This window comes from Polistes fuscatus, unplaced genomic scaffold (assembly GCF_010416935.1).
Source record: "Polistes fuscatus isolate 324 unplaced genomic scaffold, CU_Pfus_HIC Scaffold1, whole genome shotgun sequence".
Taxonomy (NCBI): Eukaryota; Metazoa; Arthropoda; class Insecta; order Hymenoptera; family Vespidae; genus Polistes; species Polistes fuscatus.
Genome location: NW_025112997.1, coordinates 5,820,863 through 5,846,293, shown reverse-complemented (window position 1 = coordinate 5,846,293; position 25,431 = coordinate 5,820,863). Strand labels below are relative to the sequence as shown.

At 32.3% G+C, this 25,431-nt stretch overlaps 1 protein-coding gene across 7 annotated transcripts; it reads right to left on the bottom strand.

Annotated features, from left to right (window-relative positions):
• Positions 1 to 112: 112 nt before the first annotated feature.
• LOC122513909 (steroid hormone receptor ERR2) lies at positions 113 to 25,317 on the bottom strand. 7 transcript variants are annotated; one of them, XR_006302909.1, is made up of 11 exons: positions 25,230 to 25,317; positions 20,156 to 20,394; positions 3,020 to 3,166; positions 2,775 to 2,927; positions 2,537 to 2,666; positions 2,161 to 2,382; positions 2,014 to 2,049; positions 1,723 to 1,863; positions 1,434 to 1,636; positions 832 to 1,316; positions 113 to 656 (listed from the first exon to the last, which is right to left on the bottom strand). XR_006302909.1 is itself a non-coding variant. In XM_043630446.1 (10 exons), exons 2-10 carry the CDS (start codon positions 20,207 to 20,209, stop codon positions 978 to 980), a joined length of 1,410 nt encoding a protein of 469 aa, XP_043486381.1. In that variant the 5' UTR covers positions 20,210 to 20,394; positions 25,230 to 25,317; the 3' UTR covers positions 878 to 977. The 7 variants fall into 7 exon arrangements, 6 of the variants coding, with proteins under 6 accessions (XP_043486381.1, XP_043486396.1, XP_043486404.1 ...); XM_043630446.1 differs by lacking the exon at positions 113 to 656 and having other exon boundaries at positions 878 to 1,316; positions 2,161 to 2,367; XM_043630461.1 differs by lacking the exons at positions 113 to 656; positions 20,156 to 20,394; positions 25,230 to 25,317 and adding exons at positions 16,859 to 16,904; positions 17,097 to 17,186 and having other exon boundaries at positions 878 to 1,316.
• Positions 25,318 to 25,431: the final 114 nt, after the last annotated feature.

The window sequence follows — 25,431 nt, the reverse complement described above, 5'->3', positions numbered from 1 at the left end:
TGTATTATTATTATTATTATTATTATTATTATTATAATTATTATTATTATTATTATCATTATCATTATCATTATCATTATCATTATTATTATTATTCTCTTTTTTTTTGTCATTTTGTAATTTTTTTTCACTTTTCTTTTCTTTTAAATTATCAGCGTTACTTACGTTTTTCTATACGTACTTCTTTGCTAAATTAACTAACTGCCAGAAATGATGTATATGGATCCAGATTGATACAAACATGAGATGATTAGCAAACTCTGTCTCTATTGCGAATATGTAACATCAAACACCCACAGTTTATCAAACACCACAATTAATAAACTTCGATCTGACTTGTACGATCATTGGACTCGATGTCACGATCACAATGATCAATTGTGTAAACAAAAACATATTTATTTGGTAGTGCGATCTGTCGATCAACAGACTATATACTATCCTATTTAATGATACCTCTAAACGTAGGCTTTTCGCATTTTATTTTTCGCGTTTTTTATGCTGAAAATCACATTCCTTTCCCTATACCTGTAAAAGGGGTACTTGAAAAGGAAAGCTTGGTTACTTTAAACAAAGAAAGCGTATGGTATTTCAGTACTATACGCAAGGTTCGATGATCGTTGAAAAACACTGGTCGAAATCACTCCACGCTTCACCTTTAAAAAATAAAGAAACTTTTTGTTTGCGAGTCTGCTATAAAGAAAAAAAAACATTTCTATATATATATATATATATATATATATGTATATGTTAATATATATGGAACATATATATATATTAACATATTATATCAGAACTGCACTGTTCTTTTTTTTCACTTATATCACTCACTGTCATTCTCGATAGTTTCGAAAAGGCAAGTTAAACACCTCTGTTATTTCCGCACAATGGTGATTATTTTCTTAATCGACAATCAATGATAACTTTGAAGAAAAGTTCTTCTTTAAATGATAAGATTCGACCAGGTTCTAGTTGTTTCATCGATAATAGGCAGCTTCCAACATTTCTACAAAAAGCTTGTTCATCGGCACTTTGCCCGTTCTACAAACACTCGACCAAAATTTCCTTACAATTCCATCGGCCTGCCTAAGACTAGGCAGTATTAGGAACATGTTTTGCGTAGCACGTAATGCCTGTCCTGGCCTAACAGCTGCTACACAGTCCGAAAGAGAATTTAATATTGCGTCACGAAAGCGATATAGCGCTTGAGGTTCGTCTGATCTCGCGTCGCTATTCGCCAGAATCAATGCCTTCAGTACGTAGTACTCTTCTTTGATCAAACCCAATCGTTGAATCCTTTCTACGATCTGGATACACTGTCGTAAACAGCAATGAGGAAAAAAATGTTATCAAAGATCCAAAGAAGTCACTTGCACCATGTTAGATTCCATTTTATAATATAAACGTTTTTAGTAATCTTGTTAAATACTTACATGCGTATATAATTCTATACAATGGCATTCACGTGCTTGACGTTCATCCAAGCTGAAATCTTGAGCGAACCACAATCTGCCATTATTAGGCACACTTCTCCATGCTAAACTGAAAGTGAGGATTTCCGCCCATGTACTTTGTAGAAGCCGCATTTGGTCGTTTAAAGCTAAACTGCTGAATCCTGGTATCTGCTTAGCCCAACCTTTTGAAGAATATCGTTTTCTATATTATAAAAATAGGAGGCTTATCTCGCGTAGATTAAATGACTATATTAGTAATTAAAATTACCGATAGTTCCGACTAATTCGCGATCATAAAGATCCGCCATTTGGCCCAGTATCCTCTGATCTGTATCCAATGTATGAGAAAGATTGGATACTTGTAAAATATCGGGTTCGCACGCAGCTAGAGCTTCGACCATCTTGTTATCTAGAAACACACATATATAGTTTTAATCGATCCACGATGATATCAAACATCGTGATATATGTTTTTTGTTTTTACTTGATATTACGTCAACTTTATCCAGTTTGATTTTATCTAATGTAAACCAAACTTAATAAATATTCTGCAGCTTACTTATTTGTTCTCCAGATCCTCCGGATGCTACGCTCGCTTGAAATATTAAAAAATGTTTGTTTATATGTACGGATATACTCGAACTGGTTCTAAAGTCACAACATGACATCAAAAATTAAAATGGAAATACTTTATCAAAAATATTACCTTCCAGTGTAGCCGTTTTCACAGGGATGTAAGGATCTGTAGACCTTCTGTACTTTTGCCTGCCACCTCTAACCCGATCCAATCTAACACCCTCCTTTAACATTCCCTGACGAAGACACTTTTGAAATCTGCACGCTTGACAAGCTTTTCTTCTACGTTTATTTATCTCGCACTCTCCGTTTGCCGGGCAAGTATATTCAATGTTTCCTGTAAAGTTACTCGCTATTTTATCGTAATATACATGGCCTTGATCCAGATAGTACCATTATTAAAATACATTGCTACAAATGATCATATTTATAAAAGTTATTGGTACTATCTGGTAAAAAATGATCGAATTTCCAAGAGTAAGAGAGAAACGTGAAACTTTCTTTACCTTGTATGGTCCTTTTAAAGAAAGCTTTGCACGCTTCGCAAGATGCGACACCGTAATGGAATCCACTTGCTATGTCTCCACAAACAAGACACAGTCTCCTCGGCATCATGTCTTCCTCTTTAATGCCTTCCTAAATAAGAAAGACGAAGAAACAAAATACGATATTTTATTTTTTTAAATTCATAATATACAATACAACATTAAACAATGATATCATGTCATGAATTTTGAATAATACCTCAGGAGTTCCTAAAGGTTGAGTCGTCGAGGAACAGTGATGCATCTCTGGACTACCTGGACTTCCGCTACCACCTCCACCATTTCCGTTACCAGCGCTACCACCACCACCGCCGCCATAATCAGGCGGCACGTCCATTTTTGTGCAAATTACCTAACAAAATATTACATTTATCGTCATTATCTTATTGAAATAATCATTTTAACGTATTTCTCAATTTCTTCGCTAATCCTACTGAATTTTACCTCCTGATTTTGCAGCGTAGTGGTCGGTGAACAAACTTGATAGTTTTGCGTAGGCGTCGCGGGGTTGTCGACTTCTTGTTTAATGTTTGGCATGGTTCTGTTGTAGCATATCATACCTTCAGTAGCAGTGCCAGACATCATACAAACCTACGATCAAACGAAATGTGATTTAAATAAATGGGCCGAAGAAAATATCGTAAAAGTGAAAATTCGACTGGAAAACAAATTATTGTTTCCTCTCTTCGATTCTTCCTCTCCCTCCCCTGCTCTGTTTCTCTATTTCTTGCAGTCGGTTATAGAAAAAGCTTATTGCTCCCTCTTCTTTTTTCCCTCCCTCCCACTCTCACTTTCTCTTTTTCTCTCTCATTTTTTTTCCTAACTTCTTGCAGTTAGTTGCACTTTTTTCGATTACTATTTTTAAATGCGAGCAACGTCGCGAACATTTTTAGAATCGACTTCAGAGAATTCGCGATTGAGAGAGGATGCTCGTAACGTGGCCGGCCCTCGCAACGTTCGTGCCAGGCTAGAAGCGAAAAAAATCATTTTTAACTCGACCATCCGCGCTCTCTCTCTCTCTCTCTCTCTCTCTCTCTCTCTCGTAATTATCTTCGCATCATTGGCCTTCCCTAGATCTTCTCGATGATACTTTGTTCCGAAAATTTTCTTCAATTCGTATCTACTACGCAATAGTATTTCTAATCTCCGAGAAGCATTTTAATGTATAAGATTTAAAAAAAAAAAAAATAGAAAAAGAAACAAAAAAAATATACGCAAGAAAAAAGGTATTAAGTTTCGAATCGTCGGAGAGAAGATAAATCGAGATGATAAACGACGGCCTCGAATTAGCAACTATCGACTTTCTTGCTCTTTTTTATCTACCACGCTTTTGGAATTAATTTACTTCAGCATCTCGCGTCAAATATTTTCCTACGGGATCATTTCCCTTTCATAATATCCATTCCAGAACTTAATTGTTAAAAACTTATGAGGAGAGAGTAAACAAACCCTCCTCCTCCTCCTCCTCCTCCTTCTCCTCCTGGCTCTTGAAAATTAATTCGACGATTTTAAAATACTCGAACAATGTATAACAAAAAAACCACTACTGATAATTACGCTTCGATAAAAAAGCTTTTATACACATAACATATAATAACTATAGTAATATGTATTATACTTCTTTTTTCTTGCTATCATCAAAGGAAAAAGAAAAAGCTACAAAATTGATGACGCAAAGAATCTTGGATTTAATCGTGAGCTCAGAGATATAGTAGATACGCGTAAGAAGATGATGAGTATTTCTGCGCCATCTGGTTGACCTTGAACTTAAATTTCTTCTTTTTCTTTTTTTATTCTCTATATATCCTTCCCTTTACGCAGCATAAATGACTGAACCAAAGGCGACAAGAAAAACAGCTTTTAAAAAGTCCACACGAAAGGACTCATACTTGGGAAGATGGACCCTTAAGCAGGCCCTTCCTAGGTTCCGTGAACAAAGTAACGGTGAAAGGATTGCGTAAGCCTTCTTCTTCTTCTTCATCTTCTTCTTTCCTCTTTTTCCTCATAATCCCCTCCCCAACTTCCTCATCATCATCTTCTACCCCCTCCACCTTTCCCTTCATCTTCCTTCATCTCTAACTTCTTCAACATCTAACACACAAGCAGCACATACGGTATCGTAGTTCGAACAAAGTAAAGATAGAGGGACGCAGGATATCTGCTTGAACTTGAACTTGACTTCTCGAATGAAACGCGACTATTATATCGCATTCGTGCGATTCGGATATATGCTTAGAATGTATAACTTTTTTTTTCTTTGCACTATATTTTCTTCAAACGAAAACGAACTAAATGCTAATAATTATTCAATTTTTTTTTTTCATATTTAACGAGCTAAATGCTAGTTTAACATTCCATTATTATTTTGTTAACATTTTACTATAAGTAAATGATCGACGATTAACTAAATCGTTGAACAAAAAAATGTTCTTTTTTCAAATATTAGATTTGTAAATTACAGAAATATAAATGTGTAATTTTAAATTGTACATGTTGAAAAGAGTTGACAAAAATCGTAATATCTTTGAACTTATTCATCTTTGAATTCGATAAGATGTTAGGAAAAGATCAATGATCGATGATCGATGATCGATGACAAAAAGAAAATAAATCGTCACGTGATTAAGATCCAACACGCTTATTATACAATTCATACCTACGATCGTAAAGGAAAACAATAAATGAAGATTGCATAATGAACGCTCGAGTTTGAGTCCTTATTAAAGCATGTGGTATGAAATTAAATAGAAAAGGAAATTAGATAGAGAGATAATAGAGAGATGCTTGGACTCGTAAACCTTGAACCTATCCTCCCATCTCCGCAAAAACGTTACGTTATCATATATGCTTGAATTATTTCTTCCGGCGATAGAATTAAATCCTATATTCTGTCAATATTGTTACGACACAATATAAGAAAAAGAAAATTTAAGTATTAAATAAGTTAAGAATCAATTGAATTTAAGAATCGATACATGTACGAATTTCATCTTATAAAATCATCTGTATCTTTATTATCTTTTTACGATTTTTCTTATCCAATTTTTACAAGCTTATATTGAGATATAAAATTAATCAAAAATTTGTGTGTGATGAAACAATAAATGAAAAATTATTTCATGAGGATAAAGAAAATTTGCACTAATATCAATAAAACGCACTATTGTTGTACCTGGTAAAAATTAACTTCAAATTTCTAACGGATCCCTTTCATTGTTTATTCCCTTAAAATATTACAAGAGTAAATGTAAAGTATATATATCAATAAAACCAAACTAAAACAAACGTAACATCCTCATAGCTGAGGTTGACATAAATAAAGCATTTTAAAAAAAATATATATATATATAGACATTAAACGCCTTAATACATAGAAATTAAGAGACTTATTGTTCTCATTCAAAATTTTCATGAGATATATGAAATAATTACGATTATATACGTAATATTTATATATCCAACGTTTTATACAAAATTAATTTTCACAAGTATATGTAAACTAAAAATATAAATAAAAATATGCCGTATTTATATATACATATATATCTAAACAAAACTTCATTGATAGTTCATCCATGTAACCGAAGTGTTCCTACGTGTTACTTCGAAAGGAAACTAACGGGGAAAAGATTACGTAAGATGCATCCTCTTCACACCCTTCTTCCCTTTCCCTTTCGTTCTCCCACCCTTTCATTCTCTCTCTGTTCCTTGATTTCCCCAAGCAGCCCTTTAGATCGGTCGTTCCTTGTTCGATCGCATATTAAATGATCGCTTTAAGCGAGAGACGCAACGAGAGACGAGAAAAAGGATGAACACGACGACGAGGAGAGCACGCGCGGGGAGTTATCTACGGTTGGCCTTGAACTTGACTTTTCTGCGTGTGCAACAAGAGAGAAAAGGAAGGCGTGAAGGGGACCGTACGGGAATGTGAGAGAGAAACAGAAAGAGATATATATATATAGAAAAACAGTGAGAGAGAAAGATATATATATATATATATATATGTATGTATATATATATAGAAAGAGAGTAAAAGAGAAAGATATATATATATAGAGAGAGAGAAAGAAAGAGAGAGAGAGAGAGAGAGAAATAGCCGCGTCACGAAGGCCGCAGAACAGCGCCATCAAGCGCAAATTTAGATACCGAACGCCAACGGATACGGCCGACTACACGACGACCTTGACGCTATTCTCCCTTTCCCTCCCCGCCACCCCTACTCTTTCTCTTTCATTCGTCCCCCCTCTAACGCTTCCAGCGACAGCGCCCAACGCTTTTCAATCGTCTTCGTCGCGTGCCTTTTTTTTTCCTATCTTCTTGCTTACTCTTTTTCTTTCCTATTCTCTTTTTTTTCGTCTCTCTCTCTTTATAAAATTTTTGTTCTCTCTCATGAGAGCTCGCTCACTGTCCCCCACCATCACTATATCAGCTTCCGACTGTCTGGACCGAAAAATTCGCATAAATCTCGACAACATCAATCTTTGAACAGTTTGTCAAGAAAATATTCATACATATGTATGATGAACATGTTGAGAGAGAATATATTATTACGATAAATATATTAGTGTATTTTGAAATATATTTATAAAGTAATATCGTTTTTAAATAGAAATTTCTGGGCAAACGAAAATAATTGGTAAGAATTGTTGTTAATGTTTATTTTTGTTTCATGTCGACCTTGTTTCGAAACAAAGTGGTCAGTTTCGTGTTCGTTAGGTAAATTATTTTATCTAACAATTAACGTTTAAAGTATTGTAAATTGTATGTGTAAAATTAATAGACCAGTTATATGAAAAATAGATGTAGTAACGTTTAAAGTTTATCACTTCAAATTGGTATGGTCACTTTCAACAGTTTATTCAAAAACGATAATATCATCGTGTATAAAGAATGCTATTTTGTAAGATAAACTTTAATAGGGAGTTATTTTTTGGTAATTATTTTCCTACATAATAAAATAAAACTGTACTATAACGATCAAATTTTATAGTCCTAGTTGTATATTTGATCGTATTCAATATTATATTCGGTTGAAAATCATTTATGAAAAGATTGCCGTCTCAATTTTAATAGAACGACTCAGATCAAACGTATGTATATACTGTGAACTATCAAACTGAATATAGAATTTGGTTAGGGGGGAAAAAATGATCTTCTAAGATCTTTCGTTCGTAACTAAAAGATTTTGTTCCTAGTGTCAAAAATACGAGATACATACAATCTAACAAAAGGGTAGAAACTTTCGCGAATAACCGTGACTTTGATATACCTACGATATTATTTTTATATATGCTGAAACAAAAAAGAAGAACGAAAAAAAGAAAATGTGCATTAAAATTTCACGAGATTAACGTTAAATAATATATTTATCACAATGAAATTATTTCCATTTAAAATTAATGCAATTTCCTTCGAATTTATTTGTACGAAAGAAAATTGTTCTTTGTCTTCGTGAGTGGTTATAGTTTCCGCATTGGAAACAATTAAATCTTGTATATAATCTTCTATTAACCCTTTGCACACACTCGGTTGTCCCTTCTGAAGGGACATCGCAAGTCTAGCATATCACTCAGATGTTCCCTTTGAAGGGACATAAAAGTTTATTACTGATTACGAAGAATGAACTTATTCTACCATAAGTTTTTGAGAAGTATATAGAACATGAAAAGTGCGTTCGCGACCTTTCGAGCGCTTCTTTATTTCACTTGAAAAAACCGACAAGAATTTAGGAGAAAAAACGATAAGGATTTATAGAAGGAAGGTTGGTATGCAAATATGCCTCGCATAAAATGAAATTTAATTATATAGATAAATTCCGATGACATTTACCGACCTGATCTTCTAGTTGACACCAGAATTTCATTACGTTTATATAAAAAGTTGTTAAACAAAGTTCCTGATGCAGAACGTGTACAACGACATATACTATACATGCATTTTCTTAGCAGAAGAATTGCTAAAGATGAAATTTCATCTTACTAGTACAATAAAAATTAACCGAAATTGCATACAGAAAAAATAACATTATGCTTCTTACGTGGAAAGATAACAGAATTGTCATAATGCTCAGCAATTACAATCTATCCTCAGAACATTACGCAAGGGAAATTAGGCGACAAGACTAAAATGGTTTTAGATTTTACAAGAAATATGTGCGGTGTGAATCATGCGGAATAATATTGTTTTATGCACAGAAATCATTGAAATGATATAAGAAAATTATTTTCAGAGGAACAGACAATGTGTGTGTTATTAATTCTTACATAATTTACCGAATCGCAGAAGAAAGTAAAAATCAAACATCAATGACACATTAGAAGTTTGTCAAAAATCTTATTAATCACAAAATGTGAAATTGAAGAAATAGAATTGTGTTATTTGTTCTGACAAGAAAACACTACAAAACAGGTAGCAGAAGACGTCAAACAACTTCTTATTGTGAAACGTGCACAAATCAGTGTGCAACGCATATCGAGAGAATTAATTTTAAATTGACCAAACTGTACAAAATTTTGGTTTTGTTTCCAAATATATGTTCTTTGATGTTTACAAATTCATATAAATAAAACATAATTACAATACCTTACTTGGTTCCAAAGATTATACTACATAATAGTAGAGTAATACTCAAGTAAAATATAAATTGTAAAATATTTCAGAGAATTTGTCGTCGTTGTGATTATATCAGATATTTATCTTACCAATTAAATTCGACAACTAAAAGCATAACAGAGATACAAAGATTCCTCCCCCCTTTGAAACTAAATACGCATAAGCGTAGCTTAATAGGTGTTGATAGAGAGAAACTAGTCCTCGCTACATTTTAAATGCACAAGATTTATCGTAGCGTAAAAATTCCGAGCAATATCGAAAGATAGGCTACTTAACGGTATCGAGCAGTGTAATACGAAAAACCGAAGGAAAAATAGCTAAACTTTTAACAGAAACCAAACATCAGGCTGATATTTACAGTAACAGAACAACAAAATATATCTTTAATTATTAATAATTGAACTCATGTTTTTTCTATATTATCTCATTCTGCCCTTACAACATGGAAGTATTAAAGATTAAGCTCTTATAGTCAGGCAGTCAGATTATTTCATGACCATACTTACATACAAATAGAGTAATTAGAAAAACGTTTAATAATGAGATACACATTGAATTCATATTTTTAATGTCGCGTATTATAAATGATATATTTATGAAATTGATTTCGAACTAAATATAAATAAATTTATATGTCAATCGCGGGTAAATTTTGAAATACAATATATTAAAATTATTGTTCGAATCAGTTAACGTAGATCTAGTAAAACGATAGATTCGAATACAAAAAAATAATTACAATTTTAGGTGGATGCTGTATTGCATTTAACACATCCATAGAATTACGCGTGCTTGAATCCTAATTAGTACTTATTAACTTACACGCATACGTAAGAAGTTTATACGTCACCGATGGCGTAACTCGCATTACTATTTAATTTTATACTTAAAATCCTTCTTTATTTGTTCATCATTTTCTTACTTTTCCCCGACTATTGTTTTTCATACTTCCGTGAAACAAAATTTCATCTCATTCGCTCGTCGTAATTATTATATTAACGCGTTTAATCCAATTGAAAACATATAGTATGTCAGAAGAAAATATTATTTAATTGATAAATACTGTGATTAATTATTACATTTATAAATATTTTTTTCATTATAAAAGTGTTTAAAAATACTAAATAGATAAATACCAATCTATATAAAATATTAAAACATATTTATAATATTAAAATCCTCTCTTTAATTATTCTGCATGAACTATGAATAAAGATTAATAAACCGATTAATAAAATAGAACGATAATTTAAAACAAATCAATCCTATTAAAAAATGCATAATACAATATTGAACTAAAAACTCGAGAGAAAAAATCACGACAGTTAGATAACTTGTATCTCTCATAAAAGTTTCATAAAAAAAAAAAAGAAAAAGAACAATTCTAAAAATGAATAAATAAGTTCAATTAAAATGATACAGTTTCAAGATCCTTTTTCTCTCTATCGAATGCCAACAAATTTCGATTAAATTGACTCCTCCATTCGTACATCAAGTTGTGCGGGATATATCGAAATTTTCAAGGTCCATGAAACCCGTAGCACTCGTTTTCAAACAGGTCGATTATGTAAGCGAGAAAAAACCTTGCGGCGGAACGAAAGAGAATAAAAAGAAACAACGCCAGCTGCGCTTTATCGTTGTTTCGATTTTGCTCATCCCATTCTTTGCGAGAATATCTCCTAGACCTCTCTTTGAGGAAAAAAAAAAAGGAAAAGAAAAATAAGAGAAAAATTTATTACAAAATTTTTAATGATTCGAAAAAAATCATTTTTTTATGATATACATTTAACATGTATAGAAAAATAAAATATTTATGCATGAAATATTTACCATGTAACAGCATATTGTACAATGTGCAATAAGTCTAGTAGTAAGTTCCGTGATAAAGGGATGCGTGTTAGACAGACAACGTCTAATTAATATCACCACCACTTTAGTCACATATATCGTGTCCGCGATGCTGCATGTTTCTTCCTCAAGTATAATCGACCTACCGTCTTATTAATACTCATACTTTAAATTTTTATTCGCGATTACGCGACCATTTCGCATCGATGTAATGAAAAATACGAGATTCGATAACGTACTGGAAGAATAAACATGTTTTACGGAAATGAAGGACCGTCTAAAATGTCGACTTTATTTATCTTTTCGTCAGTTCATATTCTACAATTTATTTCTTTTTTTATCCATTACCGTTTTATCTGTTACCATTCGCAATATCACTGAAATAAATTACGAGATGTGGTCACATTATAATATTTCGCAATTCTAACTTTTCAGGAATGAATTGATATAAATGAAAATATACGTTAAGCAATTTTTAAAAGATCTAATCTTTGTTCTGGATATTTCATCATATTTTTAGAATCAAAGAAATACTTAAAAGTTCGTTTATTATATGATTAAGTTGAATTATGCAGGAATTTACTAAAATTAACTATAAAAATTACAAAATATTAAAAACAATACGAAACCCTTAAACTTTAGCTTGTAAAAATTATCAACTCGATAAACAATTCTTTTATTATATAATTATTAAAATTACCAAGCCAGCGTTTAGGGTTAGAAGCCAAACAAAATTTAATATAATATTAAATAGTATTGTATAACAACAACAAAATGAAACCAAATATCCAATAAAAATCAGAGGAAATGTTTCTGTGAAAATTTGAAATAAACTTTGAACTACTTTTACTGAATTTTTAATCTTTATTTAATTTCTATATTTTAAAAGATATTTTTAAACTTTAGACTCGAGAAATAAACTTAACAACAAAAAATTAAATAAAAAAAATCATACCAAAAATATATTTTCCTGGACACTGTTTACGAGTATTATGTTGAAATTTTGATTTCGTTTTAAATAAATCATTGCGAATATACTCGATCGTAAAATAAAAAAAGTAAACAATTCATTGTTATAAAAAATAATATTAAATTGGAAGTAGATATTGGTGTTCGTGCGATAGAAACGCATCGAATAAGAAATCGATCAGGCAAGGATGAAGACCCTGACTAGCACGGTCAAGGCCGAGACCTTGGAAACTGTGCACTATCTACCAATTTCGCAGACTTATCCAATGAGAAGCCTGCGAACCCCTTTCCAATTCGTCTTCAATGATGCCCCCTCTCCTGCGTATTATTCGTAACGAATAATAATTAAAGATAAATAATGATATTGCAAATACTTAAACATTTAATCAGATCCCGATAATAGTTAAACGCGATGTTAGTCATGCATGTATTTATATATATGCGGGTCTTATATACAATCATAGTCTCATACATACACATTTGATCCCATCTCTAACGATAAAGATAATAAATTTACTTATCGTAATCAAATGTTTTCCAATTCAACCAAAACACGTTCAACAATTATTTTAATCTAAAAATGTCCACTTTCTGTTTCCTCCCATAAATAAATTCGTGAACGAGGTATCGATCGTTAGCCATCTACGAAGGTTTAATAATTAGAGATCATCTGGAAATTTAATACGACCCGCATTTAAAACTAATACCATCAAAGACCAACCCGATTATTTATAACTTTGTAAAATGATTTTTAAAAAATATAATAAATAGAGACTTTTTAATGCTCGTTGCGAAGAAACAACTCACAAGAGTTTATCATTAAATAATTAATCGAGACAAATTATATTATTAGATTTAAGCATGTACTACAAACAATTGCATTGACTGTCATATATCTCTCTGATAAAAGTATAAAATAAAATAATATAATAAAGTACAAGAGAGTGTTATATATAGTAGTAAAATATAAATAAAAAGTAATTACAAAATAATATACTTTTAAAAATTAATTTGTAAAAGTAAGTAAATAACAAGAGTTATCAAAATAAATAAATATATATATAAGAGTATATTAAAAATTATATTATATTATAAACAAACAGCGTAGACGTAAGTACAAACATTTTATTTCACGAAAATAATTCGATAAAATAAAAGGTATAATCTGTTTTATCAGTATTCGTGTACAGACCTATATTCAAAATTAATGTTATTATGCTATACCATAAATTCAACAATATATTTGGGCTGTTTCACATATTGTCCAAGGTTAGGGAGGTAGCCCGGTTTTTTCTCTTATACATATATACACACACACACACACACACACTCTCTCTCTCTCTCTCTTTTCTCTCTCTTGAAATGATGACGTCACCGACGTCTCGTGGCCTTAAACTTGAATCCCCACCAAGCGAACGGCAAAAGGCAGCAGACGATTAGCGGAACGAAGGCTGGCCTCACCACTTGTTCTCTCGCTCTTTACGATTTGCCGCTCCTCTCTCTCCCTCTCTCCCTCTCTCACTCTTTCTCTATTTCCCCCTCACCCTCTCTAACATTCTTTTTCTCTCCCTCCCTCTCTCTCTCGTACACGCGTGCGCAAGCACGCCCAACTTCCTGATAAGAACATGGTCTATCATTGATGAATAATCACCGATAGGAGAATTCTGCTAAAAATTCATTTTCTTAAATGTTTTTCAATCATTATATTATTATAAGTATACGTTTGTTTACAAGAAATTGATATTATAAACTTTTATTAAAAAAAAAAAAAAAAAGAGTCATTTATCATTTAAAATCGTCATCTTGAGAATTGTTATCCAACATTTTCCTACGACCACGGTGGTAACATCAATCGAAATTGATTTCTTTTCGTAGAAAGAAAATTGTCGAGAAGTTTTGCGAGCATAAAAACTGTAAAACGCGATATTCGAGACACGTAAAAGCATAAATAGAATAAAAAATTGTATATATAAAAATAAAATTATACAAAGAAATAGAATAAATATCAATCTCGCCGAGACGACGCTTATGCGGCACGTCAGAAAAGTTAAGGACCGTTCAAGGTCGACGGACCGAGAAAAAAAAAAAAAAAAAAAGAAAAAAAAGAAGAAAAAGAAGGCTCTTTGGGGGTAGGAGGAAATCGAAGAAGCTCGCTAAAGCATTGCCCTCCAGTTTTTTCTTCTGCTTCGACGACGCACGCGTAAAATTGAACAAAATCGTGATCGCGTTTGTATTTCAAGTAAGTAGAATATTTTGATACTTACATATGTATATCATATACATACATATATAGCATATACTAATAGCATAACTCACATTCATGACGAAGGATGCGTTACGCACCGCGAATTTGAAGATCACGTAGGAGAGATACGAAACGCTCGCACAAACCTAATACGAGACAATCGTTTATGAGCAATTTCAAGGTAGGGCGGCATTATCTATTTTTAAAATCCGAATCCGTGTTATTACTCGTCATGTCGACGAAGAAAAAGAATAAGAAGATGAAGAAGAAAAAAAAGATAAAACGGTAACGTAAGAATGAAGAAATTCAATGTAAAGGATTATCATGGAGTATTCCTTTAAATGTAACTTTTTGATTTCTTTATCAAGACGCGAGATCAAGTTTTTCCACCAAATCCCACGTTTCCATCCTCGCATTGCTATTTCGAGCATACCTTCGAATTTTATATTTAGATATCCTTTCTATCCTCGCTCCAAGGGCAGCGTCGTCTTGGAAGGGTTAAGGAACGAACGAAAGAACGAAAAAAAAGCAAGCAACGAATGTAAAGATAAAGAAAACGCGAAGGATCGATGGAAACTCCGCGAGCGAAGTATTTACTTACTTACTTACCTATGTATATATTAGAAATCTTACATAGTGTATAGGGTAAGGGAGGGGAGGTGGTGGTGGCAAGCGACGAAAGACGAATTTTTTCGTACGCTAGTTTGCTTGTGATCCAACAAGGTGATCGAGGATTTTATTTTTTAATCAGAAAACTTTTCAAGTGAAAAAGCGCAAAAAAGATTTAAGAGAAACTTCCTACGCGTAGGAAGAAAATAAAATGGTAATAGAAGGAAATAGGATAACGACAAAACGTGTCAGAACGTTCGACTTTTTTCGAGTAATGTCAACCAAAACAAACAATTTCTTTGCAAATTGTGCTAAGCTCTCATTCTAGATTTTTTTTCCCTGCAAGCAAGAGAAAAAGAAAGAAAGAGAGAGAGAGAGAGAGAGAGTAACACAAGTGTCATCGTTTATGCTTAAAACTTCAAATATAACGACTGCGATCGCTATCGTCTCTTCTTCGCGTATTTCCGTCCACGTGCGTGTTCTTCATTCGGAAGAACGTAAACGACGACGACGACGACGATCACCACCACCACCACTTTAAACATAAGAGACAAATTTTTTCCCTTTTTTTTTTTGTTTGCACATTGCTCTTCTCTCGAAGATGCGAAGTTGGAGTACAAAGATATTATTCTACGAGCACGTAAGATTCGTTTTACTTTACCGTTTGAAACGTAGGAAGATAGAATGAACACGCATATAAAATAGAGATAAAACCATCCTTCCATTGTTCCTTATAGATCAATCATTTGAATAAAAGAAACGTAAGAAGTGCCAGAAAAATAATAAGTTTCAATGACTTCGTGTAATTAATGTAAAGAATAAAAATCAATGAGCAGGATGATTAAACGTAGACAAGTAATAAAGCTCGATGAACTTTTGCGTATATATATATATATATAAGTATATTTATATTTTATTACGAAAAAATAAATTTTGTCGACAAGTAAAGAAACGAGAGAGAACGGAAAACAACGTTTAACACGTTTGATCAGCGAGCACATACGACTGCGAAGAGCAAAAATGAATAGTGACGAAATCGTAGAGATCTCTTAACATCAATTAATTTCACCTCTCCTTCTAATCTTTTCTACCTCGTTCTTCCCAGCTTCTCTCTCACTCTAACTGACTTTTCGTGTAAAGTCGTTCTCGACGTCGAGAGAGGGAGAGGGAGAGAGAGAGAGGGAGAGAGAGAACACGTAAAGTAAATACAAGTCAAATGCTGCAAAATGTGAATATTCCGAAAGACAAGGAGACCAAATATGAAATAAGTAAGTAGTAATAACCGTTCCGAAAGACTTATGAACTTTCTTATCATTTCGCCGAAGAAAAAAACATTATTTTTCCAGCTCGGTCCATAGTAGATCAAAAACATCTCTGATGAAATACAGATATAATTGAGATATAAAAAATAAAAATAAAAAGATAAATAGTATGAGCTACACCACGACATTTTTTGATTGAAAAAAACCAAAATTATTGTTAATTAACCGAAAAATAAAGAACACCTTATCACTTTCTCTTTCTCTCTCTCTCTATCTCTATGTTTCTATCTATATCTATATCTATATCTATATCTATATCTATATCTATATCTATCTATATCTATCTGTATCTCTGTCTCTATCTCCATCACTATCTCTATCTCTATCTCTTTCTCTTTCTCTTTCTCTTTCTCTTTCTCTGTCTCCATTCGAAAAGCTTCGATCGGAGTCGAGCGCGCGCGCACCACGTAAACAAAGCCACGAGATCTGCGATAGAGAGAGAGGGGGGGGTGGGAGGGAGAGGGAGAGAAAATAAAAGAGAAAGTAAAAGAGAAAGGGGAAGGAGAAAGAGAAAGAGAAAGACAGAGAGAAAGAGAGAGAGAGAGAAAGGGAAGATAGTTAAAGGTAAAAGAAGTATATGATGTTGGGGGAGTAAACAAAAATTAAAAAGAAAAAAAAAAGAAAAAAAAAGAAAAAAGGGAAAAGAATAGAAAAGAAGAAAGAAGAAAAAGCACGTACCACGTCGTACATCCAGGCCTCCATATCGTTCTCGCTCCTTTTCACGCTGAAGAATAAGCAGAGTGAGAATAAGCAAAATAAGAAAATGGCGGTGGGAAGTATCACGAGGGCAAGGAAGACGTCGTTATTAGAGTCGAAAGAATACGATGGGTATAGGGTAATAATATGGAAAATATAATGGTAAAGGAATAAAAAGTGATTATTATGACGGTAGAGGAAATAAAATAATTAAACGCACCGCGAATCATCCCCGCGTGGAACTACGTTACGTTAAGCAACGCTAACGTTAACGCAATAACTATACCCTACCAACTCGGCGAAACCGCGGCTCGCGCGCGACTGAACGCAAACACGCGCCGGAGGATGCGGTAACACCCCCACCCCACCCCACCCCACCACACGCCTCGGCACGCCACCCTTCTCTACCCTACCCTTCCCTACCCTATCCTACTCTACTCTACTCTATTCTACTATAGTCTACTCTACCCCATTCCATTCCTCACGCGACTCCTCGATCACACCCGACCCACGACCCCCGAAGTTTCTCTCTCCTTTCTTATTTTCTTTCTGTTTTTCTTTTTTTTTTTTCTTTTTTTTATACTTTCTTTATCTTTCTATTCGTATACTACTACTATGTATATTAAACTTTTTCTATCAATCATTGATCTAACTCGAGAGACATTTTTTATCAATCACATCTAATTTCTTTTTTCAATAATATAGTTTTATGTAAAACAGATTTTTTTTTAATGGGGATTCAGTAAACCCTTGCATAGAATGTATATATAGTATGCATAAAAAAAAAAGACAATGAATGTGCATCATTGGGAAGTTGATGATAGCAAATGAATATAGCGCTTAAAGACACTGTTCGCTTAAAGACAGTGATTATAGCTGAGCGCCCAAAGGCGCTGTTCGCAGGAAAAAGGGTTAATAAAGATACAAGACAAAAAATATCTTTGAAATTTGTACTTCGTTTACTCGGTTGTGGGAATCAAAAATGATCCTACGTCTATGTCAAGCAGCGACTTTGTCAATAAGAGATTACGATTCGTGAGAAATGTATTTAGAAATTATCTCGGTTTCTCGTTTTTGTTACCTTCCAAAGTTCAAACTTATACCTTTTCCAAATTTCGAAACGGTTTTCTTACATTTACTGTTCAACGCATTGATGTTCAATCTCGTTTCTTCTAACTTTTTTATATTTTAAGATTTCTCTATAATGGTGAAAAACTTTAAGCTTCGCAACTGACGAAAACAGTCGTCAAAATAAGCAAAATAATCTTTGATAACAAACAGTGAATGTCGATAACGTGTGGATAAATCGATCACTCGATCGCTCACCCGACGTGACTTGAAATTTACGTTGCGTCTCGCGTTAACTTCGTGATATCAATGGGAATGAATTATTACAAATCTTTTTTCGTCATTTTTCTACGATCTCGATTGGAGATATATATATAATGAAAGATTCATTAAAACGAATGTTATATTATGTGAAGTTGACAGACGATTTTTCACCGAATACTCCCAAATTTACATTGCTAATGACCGCTATTGGACAATCATACTAAATGATCACACGCAACATGTTTATTAATTTTTTATTTTCTACATTAGCATAACATAATAAGCTACATTATGATACGATTCAAATGCATAATTCAACAATTTAAAATAAATCTATTATTTATGAATCTTAATCAATACAGAACGATCCAATTAATTATAAAAATATAATAGAATGAAAAAAATACTTATTATTGATATGGTCGTATAAAAAATCTTAGGAAATAACGGCACATGTTTACCGTAGATACAATTGCATTACATTAGCTAACGGAGACAGAAAATTGCGTTATCACCGGCGCGTATCTCAGATCAAACCGTTCCCCGTTCGATATCTGCAATATACGCATATGTTACCCGATAATTACAAATACCGCGTTGTAATATATCTCATTTTCGGCTTTTTTCATGGCCATGGCAAATCGGTCATTAACACTGTTCACCTTGGGGCCAACATATGATAGAACTTATCTCATTTATCTGTTCGTACTCGGAACGATTTGAGATATCTCCTGAACCGTTCAAATGTTTTTTCTATCATTTTCTCTTCTTCTCCCCTTTTCCTATCTAACTATAACACTTAACATACATATATACACGTTTAAATGTAAACTAACTGAGAAATAATATACGTTAAAAATCAAAATTGATATTAATTTATATATTTTTATTATACCAATATACGTCCAATTACAATTTTTCCAAAACAACAGATGCAACTAACGCGATAACTAAAACAATGTAAATCAAATATTACTAGAAAATAAATGAGCCGTTTATTTCGAAAATTGAGCGAGTCCGTTTTTGAATAAAACGAAGACATTTCTATCTATAAACAATCTACAATAAAAATAACTCAAAGTCCCTTATATATGAAATTATCGCAAATATGTTTATTGGAAAAAATGATAAAAGTTCATCTTAGGTTGAAAATTTAGAAAATAAAATTAATTTTCATTTTTTGTGCGTTCATATTGCCGCTATAAGCACTTACCGAAATTTTTATTGCCATGACATTCATTTCAGCCAAATGATCATAAATTTGGAATAGTAGAAATGATAATCTAGACAATCAATTCTTTGCATATTCGCCAGTACGTGAAATGAAACACGAAAACTTGTTATCTGCCTAATCTTTGGAGAATACAATGTAAAAAAAGTTGTCTATTAATGCTTACCGATATTTTGACAATTATTTAAATACAAACCCTTAAATATCTCGTAATAACGAAAAATGGACATGCTTCTATTCAAAATAAACAGCTTCAAAATATACACTTCCTTTCGTAACAATATAAAAAAAAAAGAAGCAACCTATGCGTGTACGTAAGTAAATGATTATATCGTCTTGTAAAATCATAATTATCATAAGTTTTAGATCGATAGACGAAACAAATAGAAAATATATATCGATGAGAGTCTAAAAAAAATATCAAAATAATGTTTAAAAAATATACAATATAACAAAAATTAGTATAGTACATCGCAAATAAGGGACGTACTCAAAAAGAAAGAAAGAGAAAGAGAATTGAGGGTAAATCGATCGAGGGTTCTTCTGCCTTCTTCACTACCCTTCGTTTTCGCAGCCGGGATTGATACACTCCTGGCGCGCCGTTGTGTATATACATACATACATACACACACACATATTTATATGCATACACATACATACGTGTATATATATATGTGTATATTATATAAAGTATATACAGATATATATCTACATACATAGACCGTGAGGATACGTGGTGGTCGGTGGTGGGGGTAGTCGGCGGCGGCCATGGACCTGCTGGAGGGGGTGGTGGCCTTGAACTTGACTGCCGCCGTTTTTGTGCACAGCCGTCGTCCGCCCAAAACAGCCCACCAGCGTAGGACTCGCTAATTTTTCCTTCACTATTTCCTCTCTCTCTCTCTTTCTTTCGAGACCTCCACCGTGATCATATACCGAGTGTCCCATTTCATTCGATCTATGATAATGTTATCAAAATTATTTAGAAAATTTCTCCGAACTTAAGATTGATATTTATTATTTCCCATTAAAAAATTAACTTACAACAAAAAAAAAAAAGAAAAAAAAACAAAAAGAAAGAAGAAAAGAATCTCCGAAGTCCACAGAGTGTGTTGTGTATGTGTGTGTATGTGCGAGAAAGAGAGAAAGAGAGAAAGAGAGAGAGAGAAAGAGAGAGAGAGAACAGACATAACAGGATTCACACCCACGTGTGCGCGGGTTTGCCTTCCATACAAATGTCTATAAAATGTCTCTCATTTTAATCAATTATTTATCGAAACATTTATATTCTCCATTTGGATTTTAAAACCAGTCACTTTATCGAGGTTAAAATCTTGTTATTTAAAAACAAATCTTTTTAAGAGAACGTTGTAGAAGAATACTAACATAAAATTCAGCTAAATGCATAATGACTGTTTTTTATCTATGTATACATATGTATAAACGAATGCACTTTCTTACGCCATGCACTCATTCACTTTCTTACGTCTCTCTACCATTACATAACGTACGACAAACAGTCATCGTTAATCATAAATCAAATGAATGAATATATACATTGAACTATGACCAATCGAAGGTGTATTTAATTATCTCTATATACTACTTATAGTATTACAATATATACTTTAATATCTCTAAATATCTAATTTTTATCTATCTGTATATAATTATAAATATATGCATACTTATTTTCCGATCTATTTCGTATACAAATTAAATAATTCTCCGATCTTAACGCTAAACAAATTGCTCGTCGAACAGGTTATATAAACTTTATCACTGTACCAAAAGTAAACAATATAAAAGGATATAATAAAGAGAAAGAAAAAGAGAGAAAAGTATTTCACAAATATAATCAAGTAGAAAAATGAAAATAACTTTCATTCAAATTCAACAGCAAGAGTCATTCGTACGACGAACGAAGAATACCACCATTTTATATAGATCATCATTATATATATATATATGTAACAAGGTATTAAGGACAATAAAAGACATGCTTATTGTTACATACTGAACACTGTAACACGATAAACTTGATTGACTAGAGAAACGTTCATTTAGAGCAACGTCCTAAGGGAAGATGAATACGTATATTTTCGCTTGTATTGCAATCATCAAGAATAATAAAAAATCATGAAGATTTATAATGATTTTCAGATCGATATTTTTTCTAATATATTGTCGATTATTTTTTATATGAAACAGGTGTAGATTTTCGCTGTTATGATTGACCTAATTACTGTAAATACCCAACCCTATATATCTAAATTGCGATTGGAAGAGTGACGAATGAAAAGATGTTTTTACGTAGGCAATATATCGGAAGATTAGAGAATAGAAGAAGAAAATACGAAAGATAAGAAGAAAAAAGAGAAAGAGAGGGATTTTAAAACTATATAGAAAGAAACGTTGACGAAGAAGACCTTGAAATGGAGAGACGAGACGAGGACACACAACTCCGAATTACGTATTACACTGTGTGTATGTTCTTTCGAAAAGAATAAAGAAAGAAAAAAGCAACATTCCTGCACAAACGGTGTGCCTTCGATGATATTTTTTCGACGGTGAGATCATCATCGAAACGTAAATAAAACAAATGGTATTATTCTTTCGAAAATCATGGACGATTATTTGAATCACACCTAACTACCGATGACACAAGCTGTTAACTACGTCAAAGCTCAATGTTCAAAGTCGTGTAGAAAAGCGTAATGTATCTACTTATACTGAAGTATGGTATAATACTTATGTATGAATATCGTGCGTTGTAATGTTCATTCTAAAATGAACAGACTTTAACACATAAACGACACTATTAACATTTCCGATATAGATACTTATCTATGAATTTAATATTGAAAGATAAGATATCTATTTATTCATTTTCGTCTTCAAATGAGTTACTTGTACGACAATACTGGATCCAGAACAAAATGTGTATTATTTTTGTTAAAATTATATTTCTTTCTAAAAGACATCGTCCACTTCGTGTAACAAGAAAGAAAAATATTAACACACAAATTGATTAAAATAATATAATTAAAATGTAAAAATGATAATGAGAAGTATGAGAAGATAGTAATAATATCATCTTACCGGAGAGACCAAATCAGGGTTGAGGTAGGCAGACAAGGAACAAATCGGATCGATATGACACTCTCGCTTTCTCATGCTACCGTTGTTACGCATATATTTATGCATATATAATAATGTATATGAATTTTCGTCTATGATATCTCCAAGAGAGGGGATAACCGAAAGTAAACTCTTCTTTCATTGGTAGAAAAAAAATAATGATTTTCTAAGTATTGAATTTAAAGATTTATTGTTAATGCTTTTAGTTTGGGATAACTGTTTAATGATCAACATTAAGTTGTTCTGAGAATTTCTCAATCATTATTTACATAGCATTTTAAAATAATAACTCTTAAATCATTTTTATCAATAATTAAAGAACTTACACGATCTTTCTTATCTTCATCGTGAAATTGGTCGAACAAACAAACAATGTTGTTTGTGTATGTTTGTAATTTAAAATTTATGCAATCGAGTCGCGTGAATTTAATTTCTGTTTTCGTGATTAATTTCGAAATTTTAATTCCATAATATTTAATAATGAAAATAGTTATATAAACAAAAAATTTAATTAATTCTATTTCATCCTTTGCACTGGTGTATTGCGTGATCCTAATTAAATAACAGATTTAAAACAATAAAAACTACTATTAATTTTGCATCAAATTAATATCTAATTTTATTTAACATTTCTTTCTCTTTCCCGAAACCGTTTTCTTTTTGATTTCGACAAAGAAAGCAAATGGAATATCATTCGAGTAAATACCATAATCTAAATACAAAATCGAATATAATACATTAGACGTTCGATAAGTATTCATTAATAGTTTATACAAAATAATTCAATACTAACAAACAAAATAACAAAGACATTGTTTTTTGTATATTGTTATGTAAGAATGAGAAAATAAAATATTGAATAAAATTAAACGACGAAAATAGATTTTTATGAATGAATGATTAGTATCACGAGTTTTTTCCATTGTTATCAACACGTAAATAAGTATTTACATATTTATTATATATTCACCTCATCGCGGATTCGTGTTACCTTCGCTAAAATGTATAAAAATCAATAAAATATAATCTATGAGATTATATGCATTAGATTGTCCAATAATTTCTGCGTTTTTCATTTCATAGTAGATAATATCAATTGTCTTTCGGTACTGTATTAAATATATGACTCAATAACTTATATTATTTTTTATTAAAATTCTTATATAAATGATCGTTAAACGTTGCTAAAGCTATAAATTAAAACTATAAGGGTCTGAAGTGAATAAAAACAAACATTTCTGACACGTGTTGCTCTAAGAGTTTAATTATGCTTTCAGTAATATTACAGAAACCGCCAAAAATATTTCGTAACGTCTATGGTGAGGGATATGTTGCTGTAAGAATAAAAGAAATGATTTATACGATTGAAGAAGGACGAATTCTCTTCTAAATGACAAGCCACAATCCGGATGACTATTTGGTTTTGATAAAGAATAGTTTTAAAATTTTACTTTGTGAATATCAACGGCAATTAAATTGAAGAATTAGCTAAAAGAATGAATTACTGACTCTGCATTATTAAGAAACTATACTGATTTATTGAATGGCCAAATGTATCCATGCATATAGCGGTATTAATTGGATTATTTTTATTGTAAAAACTATATATTATCAAAGATATATATGTAATTGAAGTCGGTAATATCGGAATTTGTATTTTCATTCGTTGATACATTTTTAAATCTATCGAGATGAAAATATTTAAGAAATGTTAAAAAGATGATAATCAGCATTGGTACGTATAAATAATGTGCATCGAGTGCAGTAGAGTGGACTATCAAACGATTCACAGAGAGTCACGTGCTTTCGAGAAGTAGCCATGCGTTAACTGGAAGATTAATGTCACGGATTACGTTGTCAGTTACGTATTATGTCACAAAACTAACGCAAATTTATCCCACAGTATTCCTTTAGGGGATCGGAACGTTATATAGCTCATTTTCTTTTTCCTTTTATATGGAGTACCTATTTAACGGATCTAAACGAATGAATTTAAGAGACACCTAAACTCGGTCACGAACTTTAAGCGTTCGGAACTTTCACTTTTGCCGACATCATCCGATGCAATTTTGTCGTCTGAAAAAACGTAGCATCTATAATCAACTTTCTAAATTGAAGAAGATAAAACGCGTCTTTATTTTTCTTTTATTTTTTTCTTTTCAAACGTTGATACGTGTTATAACATAAAAAATATAATCAATACAATTCATTCGTTCGGATATAGAATGTTTTGTGATATAATGAAATTATGCTTGATTAGAATAAATTAAAAAAAAAAAAAAGTAAAAAAGAAAATGAAAAATACAAAATCCACGCGTGTTATCGATTGTGAAAGTAGTGCGGCAAATTTCAAGGCCGCGAGCATCGATCGTATAATAACAATGAGAAAAATGACGTACTAGTCGAATAGACAGTCGGTTACTTTAGAAACGAGAAATCAGTCTCGAAGTTGTGAAATATGAGCCTGGAAATAAGAATGTGGTAAAAATCGTTAATGTATACATTGGAATGTATACGAATTCGTAAGAAAGATGGCGTCCATGAAATTTGGCAGGTTGCTAATTCCAATGGACTTTCTCTTCACTTGATTTTTCTCGTCATTGAAACGAGGTCGAAGGGCGAACGTACGTTAAAATAAACACGAATACTCACCCCAATTTTTGCAGACTCTTTTGTCTCCTCATCGTGGATTGAAGGTATTTGTTCGCGGGAGAAATATTGAAGTAATGGCCGATTCCACGGCTCAGTAGAAGCAGAAAACCCCGATTACTGCGATTCGTCGTACATGTGGCGCCGTCACGTGTGAGTGGCGTCATTTTGAACTTCGGACAACACGGAGTAAAACCAGTACTGA